Source organism: Archocentrus centrarchus, chromosome 10 (genome assembly GCF_007364275.1).
Source record: "Archocentrus centrarchus isolate MPI-CPG fArcCen1 chromosome 10, fArcCen1, whole genome shotgun sequence".
Lineage (NCBI taxonomy): Eukaryota > Metazoa > Chordata > Actinopteri > Cichliformes > Cichlidae > Archocentrus > Archocentrus centrarchus.
The window spans coordinates 8,862,461-8,881,042 of NC_044355.1; the positions used below are offsets into that span (position 1 = coordinate 8,862,461).

Genomic DNA, 18,582 nt, shown 5'->3' on the forward strand with positions numbered 1-18,582 from the left:
ATTTTATTTATATAGCACCAAATCACAACAAACACCTCAAGGCGCTTTATACTGTAAGGTTAAAAACCCTACAATATTAGAGAGAAAACCCAACAGTCAAAACAACCCCCTATGAGCAAGTACTTGGCGGCAGTGGGAAGGAAAAACTCCCTTTTAACAGGAAGAAACCTCCAGCTGTACCAGGCTCAGGGAGGGGCAGTCATCTGCCACGACCGTTTGGGGCTGAGAGGAGAGAGACAGGACAAAAGACATGCTGTGGAAAAGAGACAGAGATTAATAATAACTAATGATTCAATGTAGAGTGAAGCAGAGTAAAAAGAGGTGAATGAAAACAAACACTCAGTGCATCAGTTTAGTAGCAATTACTTTTTCACATAAGGGCAGGTACCTTTGGGTAGATTTTTTTCTAATTAATCATCTACATTTTGTATTTACTTAGGTTATCTTTGTCTAATATTAAAATTTGTTTGATGAAATATTTAAGTGTGACAAATATTCAAAAAACTAAGAAAACTGGAAGGAGGCAAATCCTTTTTCACAGCACTGTACGCTCAACGGATGCTTCATCAGCCATACCTGTTCAACTGCCCGTTAAGCAAATATCTAATCAGCCAGTCACAGGGCAGCAACCCAATGCATTTAGGTATGTAACCTGCTGAAGTTCAAACTGAGCATGAGCATGGGGAAGAAAAGTAATTTAAGTGACTTTGAACATGGCATGGTTGATGGTCCCAGATGGGCTGGTCTGAGTATTTCAGAAACTGATAACTTACTGGGATTTTCCCACTCAATCATCTCTAGGTTTTCCAGATAATGTCCAGAAAACTTAAAATATTCAGTGAGTGGCACTTCTCTGGGTGAAAAGGTCAGAGCAGAATAGCCAGACTGCTTTCAGCTGATATTGTCATAGTCCTGGGTCTCTGACCCAGTGTCTTGAGTTTATAGACTTTTTTTTAGTTTGGTTTCTTTTTGGATATTTTCTTGTGATTCTTAATTTCCCTTGTTAGTTTTATTTATACTGTTCTTTATGTATTTTGCTGTTTAGCCCTGTTCTCAGTCCTGGCTGTTTAGAGTTTAGTTTCATCCTCTTGTGTCAATTCAATTTTATTAAGTTCATGTGTGTCTGTTTCCCTGTTTAGTTATCATGTTTCACCTCCTGTTTTACTTTGATAGTTTTGTCCTTTGTGTCTTGTGCTTAGTTTTACTTCTCCTCATCTAATTTCCCCTGATTGTTTGCAGCCATGTGTTTTCTGCAGCTATGTCCAATTCTCACTGTCCCTCAGTGCCTGTATATAAGCCCAGTCAGTGCGTTTGCTATCCCTTCCTGTGCTGTTTCCTGGCTAATTTGGTTTCCTACTTTTGTGTTCACATGGACTCAGTTACCTTTTGGACTGTTCGTCACACACCTATTAAAGGTACACTTAAAGTTTTCATTCTGCCTGCTCTGTTTAGGTCTGTGTTTGATGTTCATGTCCACACTCAAACATGACAGATGTGAAGGCAACAGTAACTCAAGAGCGTCTCTGAAGGAAAAACACATCAAACCTTGAAGCAGATGCTCTACAGCAACAGAAGACTACACCAGGTAGCACTCTTGTCAACTAAGAACAGGAAAGTGCTACAAATTCGCACACACCCACCAGAACTGGACTACAGAAGATTGGATAAACATTGCCTGATTTGAGTCTCGATTCCTGCTGCAACATTCGGATGGCAGGGTCAGAATTTGGCATAAGGAACATAAAAGCATGGATCCACCCTGCTTTGTATCAACGGTTCTTTTTGCAGACCCAAATACAGGATGCAGGAGACAAGCATGAAACTCAAACCAAGCTTTTAATACCAATAGTCCAGAAAATAAAGTCCAAAAATTACCTTCAGAACAAGGCTGGAGAAGCCAAATACCAGAAAACAGTAGGAATGAGAACTCAGAAAGCACAGTGACTGCATCACGTTCAAAATAAGGTGTCAGATGAGTGTATGTAGTGATGCTGTGATATTTACTGGGAATCGCTGTCCTTTGTCTTGCGTTTTGAGATTAAGCAGTCCCACACTAATAAAAGTTGGTAACAAGATTTAAACAAATGTCCTGTTATGGCTTCCATGTTGAAGCCCCAGGTGACATTCATGTACTCTGTTTTATCAGATTGCAACAAACTAAAGTTGATTTGTAAGAATCAGATGATAACTGCTACTTCTTTGGAGGAACAAAACCTCAATATTTCTGAACAATTTTTTTTTTCCAATCAGCTGTGATAAGAGGTTAATAACATATCAATGAACCAAAAATGTTTCTAAACATATAACTTGTAAAAATTTACTCTTCTTTTTTTTTGTTTTTTTTTTTTGTTGTTGAAGGCCAAATTAAATTCCTGAACACTGTGTTATGGTATGGTTGTAGTGGCTGATTAAAATGATAAATAGCCTCTTTTTTATTTATTGCTTTGGTTCAAAATAGCTCAAAGTCAACTCACCAGCTGGTTGCTTTCATGTGCAGGTTAAAGTCTTCCACAGTGGACACACTATGATCAGCTGTCCAAATTTAGCTTTAAAAAAAATCAAGTGGACCTTGGCTTAAATAAATATATACTATTATATTGCTATACTTTAAATACTGCCCAGAACTATTGAAAACCCTCAAAGAATGATAATACATCAACATAATTAGTGTGTGAGGATAAACTGAAATATGTTGCTGTGGCTAACCTGTTTTTTGTTTTCCCATCTTAATTAGTATGCCTCAGGCTGTAGTTCAAACCAAGACTGAAAGAGTTAAAGGGAACTTTATGTGTGACAGTACAAAGAAAATTGGAGCATCTAATGTTGTTTTTGCTTGATGAGTACAAGTATCATGTGTCATCTTTGTGTTGAGGTGACTTCTCATCTGTTGGTAAATTGGAGAGATATGTATGCAGGATCTGCTCAAGGATTTTCAAAGACTTGAGCAGAGCAAAAGCAAGACAGCATTTTCTTTTATGTTCACAGAGTAGGTGCATGGCTTCATCCTCTGAATACTGGCTGGTGGAAGCATTCCTCCTGATCCCAAGCTGTCCCTATGCTCCAGTACCAGTGTCTGATTGGCTCTTTGCCTAATTTTACTGCACAATTTTCTAAGCGGGTAAACAGTTTGCCAAGCACCTGAGCACATGTTCACCTTTTTATTTTTTTATCTCCTTTCAAGTTAGTTAAAAATCATCTGCCCCATGTGCCTAATTTATTTCATGGATATTTATACATAGCTAATCATCTGCATCATTACTGTCAGGACAGAAAGCTTTGCCAATAAAATCTGCTCTGGTCAAAATCATGTTTTGTCTGTTGATATCAAATACAACATTGGAGCATATTTCATATTTACCACATAGGCAAAAAGAAAAAACAGCAAGAAGGAACCAGCGATCCTTTTTGACAAGTACTGTTCTCCTATGACAGATGTTTTGACTGTGGTGATTGCTATGTATTTGAAGGTACTAGAGTGGTTGTGTTGGTTTATATTGTACTCTGGCAAATTACAGACCATTTACAAACAATGGCAGGGAGGTGAAATACTGTGAAAAAGCCTTTCGGAGCGAATAGTTAGAAAAATGTTTGAGCAACAGGTAGCCATCATTTTCTCTTTACCCTATCTGAAATTGTATTTTCGGTTCAGGGTGATATTCTGTATTTATCAGCAGACACAAACGTCTCTTTTGTGTCAAAAATGATTTTGAGTTGCTGTCCCTTCACCGTAGAACTAGAAAGAGGTCAGAGATAGACATGCCAGAAGAGGGAAAGTGTTTTCAGCACTGATTCTTAAACAGCATTGATGTAATTGGAGAAATAAATTAGGCATCAGCTTTTGAAGGAGGACTGATGTTGATTTCTCTCCACATGCCATTTTCCAGAAATGGAAATTACATCTTTCCAGCTGGTATTATGTCAGAGCAGCACTGCATATGAAATGGATTAAAGTGAAACAACCTGATGTATGAATTAATTAAAACTTTTCAATTTGGTTTATTAGGGAAATGGGAAAAATCATGTATCAACTGCCATGGAATAATGCACTTTAAGTTAGAGGTGGCCTTCTAGTATGTGCTGCCTGGTGCATGAAAGGCAAAATAAAATAAGGGCTTTTGAACCTAAATAATATTTTTCCAATCTTTTTTATCACTTTTCTGGCCTTTTAAAAGCATTATTTAATGATGTTTATATTAGCTCAGAATCTCTTGCGGCTTGAAATATCATGGATATCAGTATTAATCACAGATAAAGACACAAACAGCTAAACGATTTCATTTGCCAATTACGTTATAAGCTAATTGAGTATGTAGGCTATTTTAACCACAAACACTGCTTAATACAAAGTACAAAAGGTTTGCTGAAGAGAGACTGATAAAAATCACATTCTCTATATACTGAATTTAGTTGTCTGTCTGTGCAAGCATCAATTATTCAGTGGTGGAAGAAGTACTGAGTCCATATCAATATGACAGAGATATCAAACCTTACAAGTAAAACTCCTGTCACTTGACGTAGTACTTTTTTGTACTAATTATGATGCAGTTTTTTTGAGTGGCCACTTGAGGAACTGCATCCCCATTCCTCTGTGACCCCCCCCCCCCCCCCCCCCCCCCGCCAATTAAAATAATAGCTATACTATATTGCCAAAAGTATTTGCTCGTCTGCCTTCACACACAAATGAACTTGAATAACATCCCATTCAAGGCTTAATATGTTGTTGGCCCACCCTCTGCAGCTATAACAGCTTCAACTCCACAAGGTTTAGAAATGTGTTTATGGGAAATTTTGTCTATTCTTCTAGAAGCGCATTTGTGAGGTTAGATATTTATGTTCGATGAGAAGGCCTGGCTCACAGTCTCCACTCTCATTCATTAAAAAAGTGTTGAGGTTGAGGTCAGGACTCTGTGCAGGCCAGTCAAGTTCTTCCACACCAAAATCACTCATCCCTGTCTTTTATGGACCTTGCTTTGTGCACTGGTGAGCAGTCATGCTGGAACAGGAAGGGGCCATCCCTAAACTGTTCCCACAAAGTAGGGAGCATGAAATTGTCTAAAATGTCTTGGTATGCTGAAGCATTAAGAGTTCCTTTCACTGGAACTAAGGAGCTAAGCCCAACCCCTGAAAACAACCCCACACCATAATCCCCCCCTCCACCAAACTTTACAATTGGCACAATGCAGTCAGACAAGTACCTTTTTTCCTGACAACCGCCAAACCCAGAATCATCCATCAGATTGCCAGATGGAGAAGAGTGATTTGTCATTGCACTTGGTGATGTAAGGCTTGGCTGCAGCTGCTCAGCCATGGAAACCCATTCCATGAAGCTCTCTACGTACTGTTATTGAGCTAATCTGAAGTCGACATACAGTTTGGGGGTCTGTAGTGATTGACTCTGCAGAAAGTTGGCCACCTCTGTGCACTACGCTACTCAGCATCTGCTGACTGTCATTTTACATGGCCTACCACTACCTACCATTTAGCGGTGAGGAAATTTCACGATTGGACTGATCGCACAGGTGGCATCCTATCACGATCCCACACAACCCATTCTTTCACAAATGTTTGTAGAAGCAGTCTGCATGCCTAGTTGCTTGCCATGGAAGTGATTGTAACACCTGAACTCAGTTATTTGGATGGGTGAGTGAATATGTTTCGCAATATAGTGTAGTTTCAGTTGCTACTTTATTCACAAGGTGCCTCCTCAACAGATAGCGCTGCCTGCATGTTTTATTTGGTATAATTTAAGCCAGATGCCCTTCCTGATGCAATCCTAAAGGGATTTGTGTCTCCTCCTGGGATTTTAAAATGCTCAACTTTATAGCATGGTTACAGTCTTTACTCCTAAAGACAAATGTACAGGGGGTGAATTTATAACTGAGCTGTTTATGGTGTATTAAAGTTATGATGATAAGCAGCATGGCAGCATTGGCATACAGCTAGATGATGACACAGGCAGCCACAGCTGCCAGCTGTCTGATAGGTGTCACTTCAGCAAATTTTCTGAATTTTCTGAACAAATAAGAATTGTACCAACATTTTGCCCAAGAAGTCTGTGTTTCAGGTTTAGTAAGTGTTTGTTGTAAGTATTTACATTAATCGGTTTCTGGCCTATGCACCCATACAGTCTATGGATGTGGCAAACTCCATGGTTTTGGTGAGCAAGCTTCCAGGACAGTCTTTTCTACACTGCTTTTCTAGTCTTACTGAGAATTCAGAGCACTTTAGAGCCACATTAAGCCACACATTTATACAGTGCTTTATCTACCACGCATCCTCGGCCAATTTAGAATCATCAATTAACGTGACGTGCATGTCACTTGGCTGTGGGGGGAATCCACAACACCTACACAGGCAAACTCCACACAGAAAGGCCTCAACCAACCAGAAGATTCATGGTCTCTTGCTGTGTGGCAACAGTGCTAACAACTGCACCACCATGCCACCCACTCACTCACAAGGGATTTAATATACTACCTGCACTATTCTCATATGGGTGCAACAGGATACAGATTTTACAGGATACAGGACTGCATCAGGCATTCTGCTGGGTAATGTATAGGAACGTTCAGGGTTGCAGTGCATATCTGACAATAGGTCATGAGTACTCACTCGGCACAAGAGAGAACTGTACGTTTCCAAAAATATAGAGAAAAATATAGAGAAAATTTTTTTTTTCTTAAAATTAAAAGTTTTTATTTGAAAAGTAACTGAAAACTACAAATGCCAACTAACTGTCATGGACATAGAGATACAGTATTTCCTATATATTATAAATATATAGAGGGGTTGAGGACTAAATTGTACATAAGGAAAGAACTCAGAAGCACCAGTAGTACCTCCACCTACCTGCGTAGTGAAGTACAGCACCTGTGAGGTCAAAAATGCAGTGTGCTGTGTATGTGAGAGCTTAATGAAGTCACTGCGAGAGTGCTGAATGAGCTAAATTTAAACTCCTGTATTGATCATTTGATGCTGAAGGCCAGGTGGGATTTGGCTGGCTTGACAGGAACATGTAGTTGAATGCAAAAGCTAAGTAGATCAGAGGGACCCTTTTTCTGTATGTTTTAAAGCCTAAGACACTCTATTTTTACACAAAACGAGCAGGAAAAGAGATTTAAAATCACCCACTGAGTGAGCAGAATGTGCTTCATGGCCTTTACTGGTCGTGCAGGAATATCGAGCCAAACGAGGTTCTCTTTCAATGTTTTCTCTGAAGAAAGGCAGTCATAAATAATCTTAATGGTTTCCAGACCAAATTCAATTACCTCTGTCACCCAATAGAAATGAATAAAAGCCAGTATGTGCTTTTATTCTATTTGCATGTCCCTGGGGGATGACGTTTACATTTCTTCAATTTTCAGACAATGGTTTTCTCTCTGTAGCTTTTGTAGTCAGAAAATTCATTTAATCAAATGTTAATTTGACATAATACCTAACAGATGTTGGAGACCTTCTGTGGCTTTTATAGATAGCATTGTTAGTTAAAACCACAACAGTCCTCCTCAGTAGATTGAACCGAATGGTTAGAAAGTGGGGCTGTAATAAATCAAAGTAATTTCCAGAAGAACATTTCCACTTTCTTCAGAAATGAGGAAAAATCTCTACCATCTCAAAGAACATCAGAATAACCGTTTTCTCACTCAAGAGGCACGAATTTGACCCAACTCACTCAAACCTAAGGCAAAATCTAAATAATAATTAAAGAAAATTGATTGTCAAATATAACTGATATTTCACCAATTATCTTGATAATGATAATTCTAACACCCTTCTGAGGTGCTTTGACTATTACCGTTAGTTCATGAAAGATAATATATAATAAAATAGAAAAAGATTTTAGATATTTTCCCTGAATGTCCTACAGTACCAATGAAGTAAACCCCCTTGCTGTGGTTTCGCATAACTTTAAATCATATTTTGGTTCCACTCGTTGCACAAGGTTGTCACATACTCTTTACCCTCAGGATTTGTCTTCTGTTGTATGTTGTGTTTCTGCATTTACCACATGCCCAAAGCGCTTTAAAAGTAAATAGTGCAGTCCATTGCTCTTTCCAGAATTCTATCTATCTATCTATCTATCTATCTATCTATCTATCTATCTATCTATCTATCTATCTATATATACATATATATATATATATAAATATATATATATATATATATATATATATATATATATATATATATATATATTTATATATATATATATATATATATATATATATAGATATATATATATATATATATATATATATATATATATATATATATATATATATATATATATATATATATATATATATATATATATATATTTCTCTTGTCATTTCAAACCTTGCTGTGCCTGTCTCTGCCATTCAGGTGGAGTCACCTGACCAGCCCATTCTTCTGCAACTGCTACACTAATTAGCCTGTGCAGTGTTACCACGGAGCTCCATAGTGGAGTGGTTTACACATCTGCCTAACAAGTGAAAGATCCCAGATTTGATCCCGCGAGGAGGCACAAATCCCTTTGGGGTTGTGTGGGGAAGGGCATCTGGTGGAAAAATCTGCCATCAAAGTGCAGAGCTACTTGCTGTGGAAACCCCTTGTGAGTAGCTGAAACTAGCATTTCAAAAACTGACAGTTTAGTCTGCACAGGGTCTATTATTCTGAAAATTTATCAGATTCTTTATGCCATCCCTATATCTGATTTCCTGCCCTCCTTATCTGCCATCAAAAATACACTCAACATGCATTAGTAGGGTTGCTGAGCAGCTGCCTATTCCACCAGCCAGCCTGGTGGAAAAGCTTGTCTTGAGTGGGTGCGAGTCTGAAGTATGTTCCCAGAGTCAGTACCCCAAGCTTACCTGTTTTGACCCTTGTGCCATAATTTAAAGCAATCTGTTTATATCTTGCCATTTTTTAATTTATTTGTTTTGTTTTGTTTTGTTTTTATCTCAGCTGATATATAGATTGTATTTCTCACTGATGCTTCTTGTGTTGTTTGCCTGCCTGGCTGACAGCATTCTGAAGCCTGATTTCTGCTTTCCAATCACGTTTTTTGTGGGTCCTTGGATCTCAACAGTGATGCTTATTAGCTATATATGTTAGATGACAAAATTAATGGCACAGTTATGCCTGCAGCAGCAGAAAAACTCATTTATTTCATCCATCTGAAACCACACATGTTAAAATGGCCAATTATGGTCTATTTTAGATTACATGTAAACAGTTCATTGTTTCTTTATGTTTTTATGCTAAGCTAAGCAAAAAGACTACTTACTGTGGCTTCATATAAAATGAACAGACAGTAATGGCATTAGTCTTCTCATCTAACTCTGGTTTTAGCAGGCCAAACATCTGCACAGGCTGCATTTGATTCAGAATGATGCTGCCAGGCTTTTTACATATACCAAGAGATAGGACAGCATTACACCTTCTCTGGGATTGTAATAAAATCTGCTAACTCCCTACACAGTAAAAATTCCAGTGTTAATTTCACACCCACAGTGTTAATTTCAACACCGACAAAGTGTCTATATGTGTCCACACTACCTGGTGTTAAAATAACATTTGTCAAAGTGTTAAAAGGTTGACACCCATTTTTTTGTTAAATTAACACCAGACATTGTTTACTATTCAACAATACCAGGTGTCACATTAACATTACAGTGGTGTTGGTGTTAAAACGTAATGTTAAAAGTAACACCAGTATAGTGTTACTCACAAAACAAAATGTGGTGTTAAAAAGGTAAATTATGCACACCACAAGGTGTCAATACAAACCAAATCCAGTGGAAAAATATATAATAAATATTCAAAACATTACACAGAAATGGAAAGTTTAACTTTTATTAAACCCATTTAAATATTAAAGACCTTCAATGCACAGCTCATATAAAACAGCAGCGGGGCACAATATATGTTATTTCATCACTGTCAGCTGAAAACTGCCTGTCGTAAGGCTGATAATATATCAGATCAGAGATACAGATAACAGCAAACACATCATCCACAATCTCTATTCTGAAAGCATTCAGATGATCATCAAAATACTCTGTAATGACTTTAGCAGTCAAAAGAAATGCTTCATCATCCTTGACTATGATGTTAACAATTTTTTGAAAAACAGGCATTTCATTTTCAGTACTTGTACAGACAATCATTCCAATATGGTATTCTGTTCCAAAGTTTTTCACCCATGAAGCTGTGGATACACAAGGCACATTCAACCTGGGGCAAGACCTTAAGACCTCACTGAAATCTAGTTCACTTATTGGGTAATCTTTAAGAGGACCAAACTGAAACCTTTGAAAGTAAAAATTCTCCCAATGAAAAGCCAGCTGCCTCTGGTGCTTCTTTACCAGTGTTTTGGTTATGTTCTTAAAGTTCTTCACAGATTTCTTGAAGAAATTGTGTTTACCTTCAAATCTCATACACCACACATGGATGAGTGGTCCTATTTTTCTGATGCATCTGGGGTAATGAATCATCAGATGATGTTTTGGAATCAGCTTCTTGTCTGTAAATACAGACTTAAAGAGTTTATGATGGTCAGAAATCAAATGCTTTAAGAAATAAGTCATACCATCTGTGATTTTTGGTGAGAACACAATATTGACGATTTGAATCAAGAGAAGAATTACCCTCCAGTAGCTGTTATTCCTATTAATTATATCTCCAAAAATCAAGGGTGTATTGCGTAAGAGGCACCATGACTGAATAGCATTGAGGCCAAGGTCATTGCTACCATCAATTTTGACTGCACTAGGTCTGTTGTTTCTCTCAAGGTATCCATAGTTAAAGCTCTGTATCCTTTCTGAAAGGGTGTTTAAATCTATGGAAGTCCTAACCATGTACTGAAAAAGAAGCTGAAGTTCATACTGCACAACACCTTCCAAAAGGTCATGCATAATATCAACTGCGTAATTGTTTGAACAATGAAAATACTGCAGTGCATTAAGAGGACATTCTCTTTTTACACCAAAAGAATGGACAAGAATGGGATTTTGTGCCACAGCATTGAAATGTTCTGAATAGAGCTCTTTTGTGCGAAAAATTAGGTCTTGGTCATCCTCACTGAATACTGACTGAAGCTTTGTTTTATCAGTTAAACAAAATCGACAACAGTAAGTTGCACTGAACGATTCAACCAAGCCAAAAAGGCTATGCAATGCCAAATTATCACCAGTAACCTGAACAATTGAACCCCTTAATGGTGTATCAGAAAATGGGACCTTAATACCTTCTGTCTCGAGACATTTCAAGTCATTAACAAGAGGCTGCAAGACTGGACCAAAACCGTACTTCTTTAAGTCCTCGGCATGGAAAAGAGAAACTAGATGAATGTTCATCAAAACTGAATTGAGTTTAGCTGGCAAATTTCTTAAAATAAAATAAATACAGCCAAGTTTATGTGAACCCCTTTTGGGTCCCAGTGGATTTGCCGTTTCAAAATCATCGTAATACAGCTGTATTTGGAGTGCATGTTCTTGCTCTGAAAATAATGAGTGATTTCTGAGATAGGAACCATCATTGATGTCTCTATATATCCCATCTTCATGACACTTTACCTGTTGAAAGCAGGTACTGAGTTCTTGGTTGGTGAACAATGAATCAAGAGTTCCTAAAATAGGTACATACATAAATTTGTCATTAACAGGAATTTGACTGTATACACCTGTGGTTTTATCCAAACGTGTATCATAACGTACTCCAAGAACATGCTCTACTGGTTCAACAATTTTCCATTTTTTTTCAAAATACTTTTGCCTCTTTCTTTCAGTGTTAAGGTGTGTGAATGGATTTTCTATGTTCTCAAAACATTCTCTGACTTTGTTTAAGGTTTGTTCATTCACCTCAGATGAAAGACACTTAAGAACGGCATCTTGTGCTTGAATATGAACATCATTAACAACCTCCTCCATTGAACAAGTTAAAGACTGCACAATATTTTCAGAAACTCCAGCTGCTTGAACTTGGGCAATAACAGAGCTACACATATCCATTAACTGCTTCTTTTTAGCATGACTTTGTTGACCAACAGAAGAGCTACTCAATGGGTCATGAGCAGAAACATCATCTGTCTCAACACTATCTGTACCAACATTGCCCTTATAAACAGAATCTGTGGCAAATGTGTCTCCATGTGCTTTCAGCAAGTGCTTCTTGAACCCAGAATACGTGTAAAAAACAGATGAACAGCCATGTTCCCCACATTTCAAACGCAATTTGTGCCCTGGATACAAAGCATGACTAAATTTCAAATGCTGGAAAAGAGTTGAACAATTTCTGTGCTGAACCTTACAAATGTAACATGTTAGCATATTCAAGTGTTGTTAATCCTCACTCTAATTTCCTTGACTCTGGGGCTCTCCTTTGTTGTTGCAACATCAATGCCATAAACCGTTGTTTGGATGAATGTGTAGAAGTTGAGGAGGGTTGCATCATAGGACACAGCAAACACAAAGTGTGCCTTAAACAGTTCATCGAAGGCAGCCACTGCAGTCTGTGCCACACAGGGAATGGGCTTCTGATCCAGGATGATGTAGAATTTCTGTATCCTGCTCTTCTTTTCTCCAACGCAGAGGAGGAAGGGCTGTGCAGATCCAACTTTGGCAAGGAAGGTCGCCATGCTTGTCCCCACCTAAGATTGAGAGACAGCATGTTAGAAATGATTGCTCTTATTCCCTCACAAGCAACAAATTAAGGACATTTTATTATTTGGTTTTTTTTTTTGGGGGGGGGGGGGGGGGCACAGTGGTTAGCACTGCTGCCTCAGTTAGAATACCATCTGGAAGGCCTGGGTTTGATTCCACCTTGGCCCAGGCCCCTCCCTCTCTCCCTGTGTGGAGTTTGCATGTTCTCCCCGTGTCTGCGTGGGTTTCCTCCGGGTACTCCGGTTTCCTCCCACAGTCCAAACACATGCACTTACTGGGGTTAGGTTAATTGGAAACTCTAAATTACCCATAGGTGTGAATGTGAGTGTGGATGTTGTCTGTCTCCCTGTTTTGGCCCTGCAACAGGCTGGCGACCTGTACAGGGTGTACCCTGCCTCTCGCCCTATGTCAGCTGGGATAGACTCCAGCCCCTCCCCCCCCGCAACCCTGAATAGGATAAGCAGAAGTGAATGGATGGGTGGATATTTCACTTTTTAAATTTAGTTTTAGAAAAGTGAGACCTATTTACTGTAAGTGAAGCAAAGTAATTCATGCCAAAAACATACCTTCATGAACTTGATAACACGGTCAGCAGCCTCAGGTGCACTAATTTTTCCCTGTCTTTTCCCCTTCGCGGTTGGAGGCAAGAGATGAACCAGCAGGAGAATAGCTGCCAGGTCACTATCCCATTCTAATGAAATAACACACACCATCTTAAGAATCACAGCATGCAAATGCATATGTAGAGAGATCTATTAATACCTACCATAATCACTTGATTCCTCCTGAGTGGACAGAAGGTCATCCAGATGAGCACTCTGTCGAAGGCTTTTGCTGACAGTGGTGACCCTCGGTTTATAGAATGTTGGCCATCTTGCGATGAACTTCCCCGAGATGTCTTCTCCAAAGAGCATGATGAAGTCCTGCTCAATCTAGCACAGAGAAAAAAAATGCCATCACAATCCAATTCAACAAATCAATCAGTTAATTAAATCTGTCTGAGTTTCTTACTAAGCCTGGTGTATCCAAGAATCTTGGGAAGTGATCCAAGATGAGTGATGACTGGTCCAGATCATGAAGCATATTCTGTCTATGCTTAAATGTTGCCTTCATTTTCTCCCTGACAACTTCCTGGTCTGATGAATGTTTCATCATGGACATTGCTTCTTTGCATCCATCACCAAACAGCTGTTCAGATGTTAAGGTCTCCCTCAGAGTTCTCGGACCGCCTTGATGAGCAGACTTGGAGCTCCTCTTGAAGTCACTTGCAGTGTTACGCTGAACTGTTTTCAATCGATAGGCCAGATAGCCCTGTCCACTGAGAGGATCATAGTAATGCTCCTATCACAGAACAGAACAGACAAGACAAACTGTCTATTACATTCCATTCAAAAGGACAATTACAGCTGGGCTGCAACGGTTAATCGACACCCCCCCCCCCCCCCCCCCCCCCCCAAAATTAATAAAAGTCCAAACAGATTTTGACCCAAGAAGAGAACATTCAGGGTTCCTGCAAATTAATACTCACATAGCCAGTCGGTGAGCCATTATCTTTCAAACTGGGGAAGAGGGTGACAATTCCCAGGGCGTAGGTAATGCGAATGTTGACAGGAGGGACTCTCCTAAAAAACAATTCAATAAAAATATTGCCATTTCACATAGGGATTAAACAAACACACCAACTGTGCAAAGGGTTATGAATAGAAATTATATATTTAATGTATTCAATAAGTAAACTTAAAACCTCTTAAGCCCCTTCTCAGCAATTACAAACTATTTGAATAATCATTATGTTAATTGTTTTTCAAATAATTCTGACATTTCTGTGGATTTCATACATGTATGTGTTTAACTAAGATGAAATTACAGTGCAACCAGTTGAAAAAATAAAGGTTAAATTCCGCCCCCATACAGATGGCTGAGACTTATTGATTACATACCCATGACTTTCAATCATATCCGCCACTAAAATGTTGACAAGTTTCTTTCTTGTTGGATCAGAGAGACTTCTGGTCTTGTTGTACTCTTTTATTACATCTTCTCCCCCTGGTTTTTGGTGCAGAGCTACATAGACAATCTGCAACAGATTTCACATGTCATCCTGCTATGAATTTTAAAAATGGATCAACGTTCTATTTCCAACCTTGAACCAACTCACATTTTTTGCCATCTCACTGTCAGGTGGTCCTTCAACCAGTCGTCTTCTCTGTGCTTTGGTGTTCTCTGTAATCACTGTAGAAGATGAGCTTGCTGAGCTTGGAGACTCGACTGACGAGAATGAGCCATCTTCTGAACTGAAGGAAGCATCTGTGACCTCACTCTGATCAACAGGGGCCACTGTATAAAATTTAGAAACTTCATTAGTAAACAAATTAAAATAACTTTCGCTTTATATATATTTTTAAATGCATTAGAAGTAACACTTGTTTTAATGCTTTTATGTCTTACCAAAGCGCTCAGTGACTACTTTGAAAGATACTGTAGCAGACCTCAGGAGTTCATCAAAAATATCAGCATCCACATCGACTCCAGATGAGTCCTTCAGGTCTACAGAGACTCCACTTGCCAAGTTGAATTTAGCATGAACTGGAAGGGAACAAAAATACTCATCTTAACCTGCTAATTTAAAACATGGTTAGAACTGTAAAGGGACAATCACATTTATAATTAAAATATATTTCAAATAACATTTTCAGACAATGAGCTGCTGGTTAAAATAGTAAATTTTATCATGAAGTGTTGCCTCTATTGTTGAACACAGTTCACCAAAATTTTACATAACCATTTTTATGAACAATAATGAATGAATTATTACTCCAACAAAGCTCATTACTTCAATAAAGAGAGGGGAATTAATAAACAGGCTGGACATGAGGAACACATAGATGGGCCTAAATCTTTCTACTAAGAATTGTTAGACAAATCCACATCTTCTTTTTTGGGCAACATAAATTATCCCTGTCCAAGTTTTGACATGCCATCCTCCAAACCAATAATTATTTATGCAGTGACCACATTTTATCCTTTAGGTCCAACATGCAATTACACTTAGCAGAACCCACCAACATATTTTGAAATTGGTTAAGAGTTGTTCATTTTTCAACTCCATTACATGACTTCCCAGAGTTTATGTCGCAGACTGTTGGCAAAGGCACGGCACTGGTGCTGATTAAAATGCAGATTCCTAAAGGCCAAAAACTATCTTTATGATGGGGAAAGACATTTGAGTTAGAAAAACTAAGCTTGCTTTATTTTATGGCAGCTGCCATATCAACATAATTAGCACTGAACTTACCCTCTTGAATGAATTTCAAGTAATCATAGCAGTCATCTGTCACTGGAACCCGAACCCATTTCTGGACTGCCTGATGCTCCACCTGCACCAGCATTTCTCCAGAACAAAAATGGACACATTCCAAGCTTTGACAACACATTACAGATATTTTAAAGAAGCACTGGTGCTGAAAACTAATGTTTGACTATAGCTTTCTGAACACAAGTAGCGCTGCAACTATGGATTATTTTTGTAATCAAGTATTTTATTGATTACTTCATCCATTAATCAAGTAATCGGATAAGAAATTATTTTTCATATTAACAGTTCATCTGCATATTTTAACTTCCATACTGCTCATTTTTCTCTGTCTCTGTAAGTCTGTAACTGTGTTTACAGGAACAAGCCCTGCTGTTTTGGACTAGAAAAACGTTTCCTTTCAGGCCACCTGAGCTCACCATCTCAGTAATGGCTGCGCAAGTGCAGACAGCACTTAAAACAGCTGCTGAAAATAAAAAAAAAAAAAAAAAAAGAAACTAACATTCTCTGCACAGCAAGTACAACGCACATGCGCACACCCACAGCACAGCGGGGGCGTGGAAAAACCTGTCAGCGAATATCCACTCCAGTTAAAGGGTCCCTAATGTGAATGAAATGCTCCGCTTACACGGAGACACCTAAGCTGCAGCATTAAAAGGAAACATCGAAGCAACAAATTTGTATCGAAGATTTTTAGGATTATTTGAGTTACTCGAGGAATTGTTGCAGCCCTAAATTTTGCATTAAATGTTCAATTTGTGTATCAAAATACATGAAGGTTGGTATTTACCTTTCATGCTTTGATTTTTTTTTTTTTAAATAGAAAGCCTGAAATTTTCCTTTGCTCTTCCCTTTTCCTCTAACTTCTCCCGTTTATGCCGGTTGTCATTTTGATTTCTGTAGCCCACGAAATCAAGTGTGCGCACACCCGTTGTGAATGAAACTGCCCCTGCTCTGTGGTAGATGGCAAATTTTGTTTAAATGATATAAGCGCAAACGGCGATGATAGCGAGCTAGCCCAGACGGAGTCAGCTCCTGTTTGTTAAATGCAATGACAGCAGAGGTCCAAAAGTAAAACTATGAAATCCTCAGCCGTGCGCGAGGGCGCCTCAGCAAGGTTCAGAGCCTGGCGATCAATGGCTAGCTAGCATGGTTTTTGGAGGGAACGTCCCCCACGTCCTCTTGAAGGCTCATTAGCAGTTTGTATTGCTAGCTTTGTAAATGCACACATCGACAATATTTAAGGCCATACCGCCAGACGTGTCATATTTACGCTGTAAAATGACTACTAGAACTGACCAAATATAACATTAGAATTCAAATTTACCGCTCCCTAGATTTGGTAAAATGGCGGGACCTTGAATTTGGTGAACTTTCCATTCAAAATAGGTTAAATATAGTATATTTTTTGATGTCACAAACTAAAAAGCACATTTCTATCAAAACATCAAGTCTGGACATTTAGCTTACCTTTAGGAAGTAATTTTGTCTTCTGCGGGTTAAAAGAAACGGTAATGTCCGACCGAGCGACTGCTGGAAACCGACAGAAAGCAGACGGCACTTTGCAGCCGTAAAGCGAAGGCGTGGCTTAAGCAACACCAACTAATTAACGCTTGAATTTAACAACTTAAATATGTAAGAACTTACACCGGCAGTGTTATTTTACAGCTGTGTGTTGTTAATACAACACCAACACTTTTTATTTAACACTACACCTAAGATTTTAACACTGGCATTTTTACTGTGTATGAGCCCGATTGCTGCTTGAGACCCTGCTAATGGCTGCTAATTCTTGACTTACTATTAAAAGTGTTGTCTGGGCTCTTCAGCTGTGGAAGTGTGTGCCCACTCTCAGGTACAGTAAGCTGCGTCAGTGGCCTTAATTTTAGATTTCTTCTCAAAGGTCCTTTCATAAGTTTTTGCTTCATTTTATTTATTTCACTTTTATTCTGTTTATCAGTGTTTTCTTGTATTTTTTTTCTTCTTACGAGTAGTTTTTAAAGTGCTTTTTAAATAATTTTATTATTTTTCTGTTTTGCATCCTTGTTTCTGAAAGGTGTAGCGAAGCGCCAAAAGTGCCACATCTGAAGGCTAGCATTTTTTTCATTAAATTCATTAGCCTCTGTTGAGTAAAAGACAACAGAGGTTTTAGGTTCTGGTTTCATTTTACCCCCTTTATATCTCTGTGTGGTTCTTTTGTTCACCCTTTCCTACTCTCTGTCCTGTCTCTCCGTCCTTCATGCCTTATCATCATTAATTCTCATTATTTCCCATCATCTGTTCTTTGACTCCTTTCCATACCTTCTCGTTCAATAGTGATTAGTGGGTGAACATTTAGACCTTGGAGATTTAGATAATTCTCTAGTCCATCAATGCTACACCTTATTAAAGGAGCTTCCAGTAAAAATCCTGGCATTTACCAGTCTGAGTGATGTAATGTACTGGTGAAAGCAAAAGAGCCCAGGTGTTTTATGTTCCAGGAACCTTGTGTTGAGGTCACTTATTTTGTAAGAGTGAAAGCAAAAAGATTGGTGCTTAGTCAGTGGCAGCATTCTGTAAATTGGATTAAATCCACATGGAGGCCAGCCGGTCTCTGGAGGGTTTCTCCCCAGCCTGAATATTGAT

The 18,582-nt window shown here is 38.6% G+C and overlaps 1 protein-coding gene across 2 annotated transcripts; it reads right to left on the reverse strand.

The window, feature by feature from the left end:
* Positions 1-9,823: 9,823 nt before the first annotated feature.
* Positions 9,824-17,652, reverse strand: LOC115787447 (uncharacterized). 2 transcript variants are annotated; one of them, XM_030740162.1, is made up of 10 exons: positions 17,428-17,652; positions 15,940-16,035; positions 15,093-15,230; positions 14,803-14,981; positions 14,585-14,721; positions 14,173-14,266; positions 13,656-13,985; positions 13,411-13,576; positions 13,211-13,335; positions 9,824-12,631 (listed from the first exon to the last, which is right to left on the reverse strand). In XM_030740162.1, exons 2-10 carry the CDS (start codon positions 16,031-16,033, stop codon positions 12,314-12,316), a joined length of 1,581 nt encoding a protein of 526 aa, XP_030596022.1. In that variant the 5' UTR covers positions 16,034-16,035; positions 17,428-17,652; the 3' UTR covers positions 9,824-12,313. The 2 variants fall into 2 exon arrangements, with proteins under 2 accessions (XP_030596022.1, XP_030596021.1); XM_030740161.1 differs by lacking the exon at positions 17,428-17,652 and having other exon boundaries at positions 15,940-16,415.
* Positions 17,653-18,582: the final 930 nt, after the last annotated feature.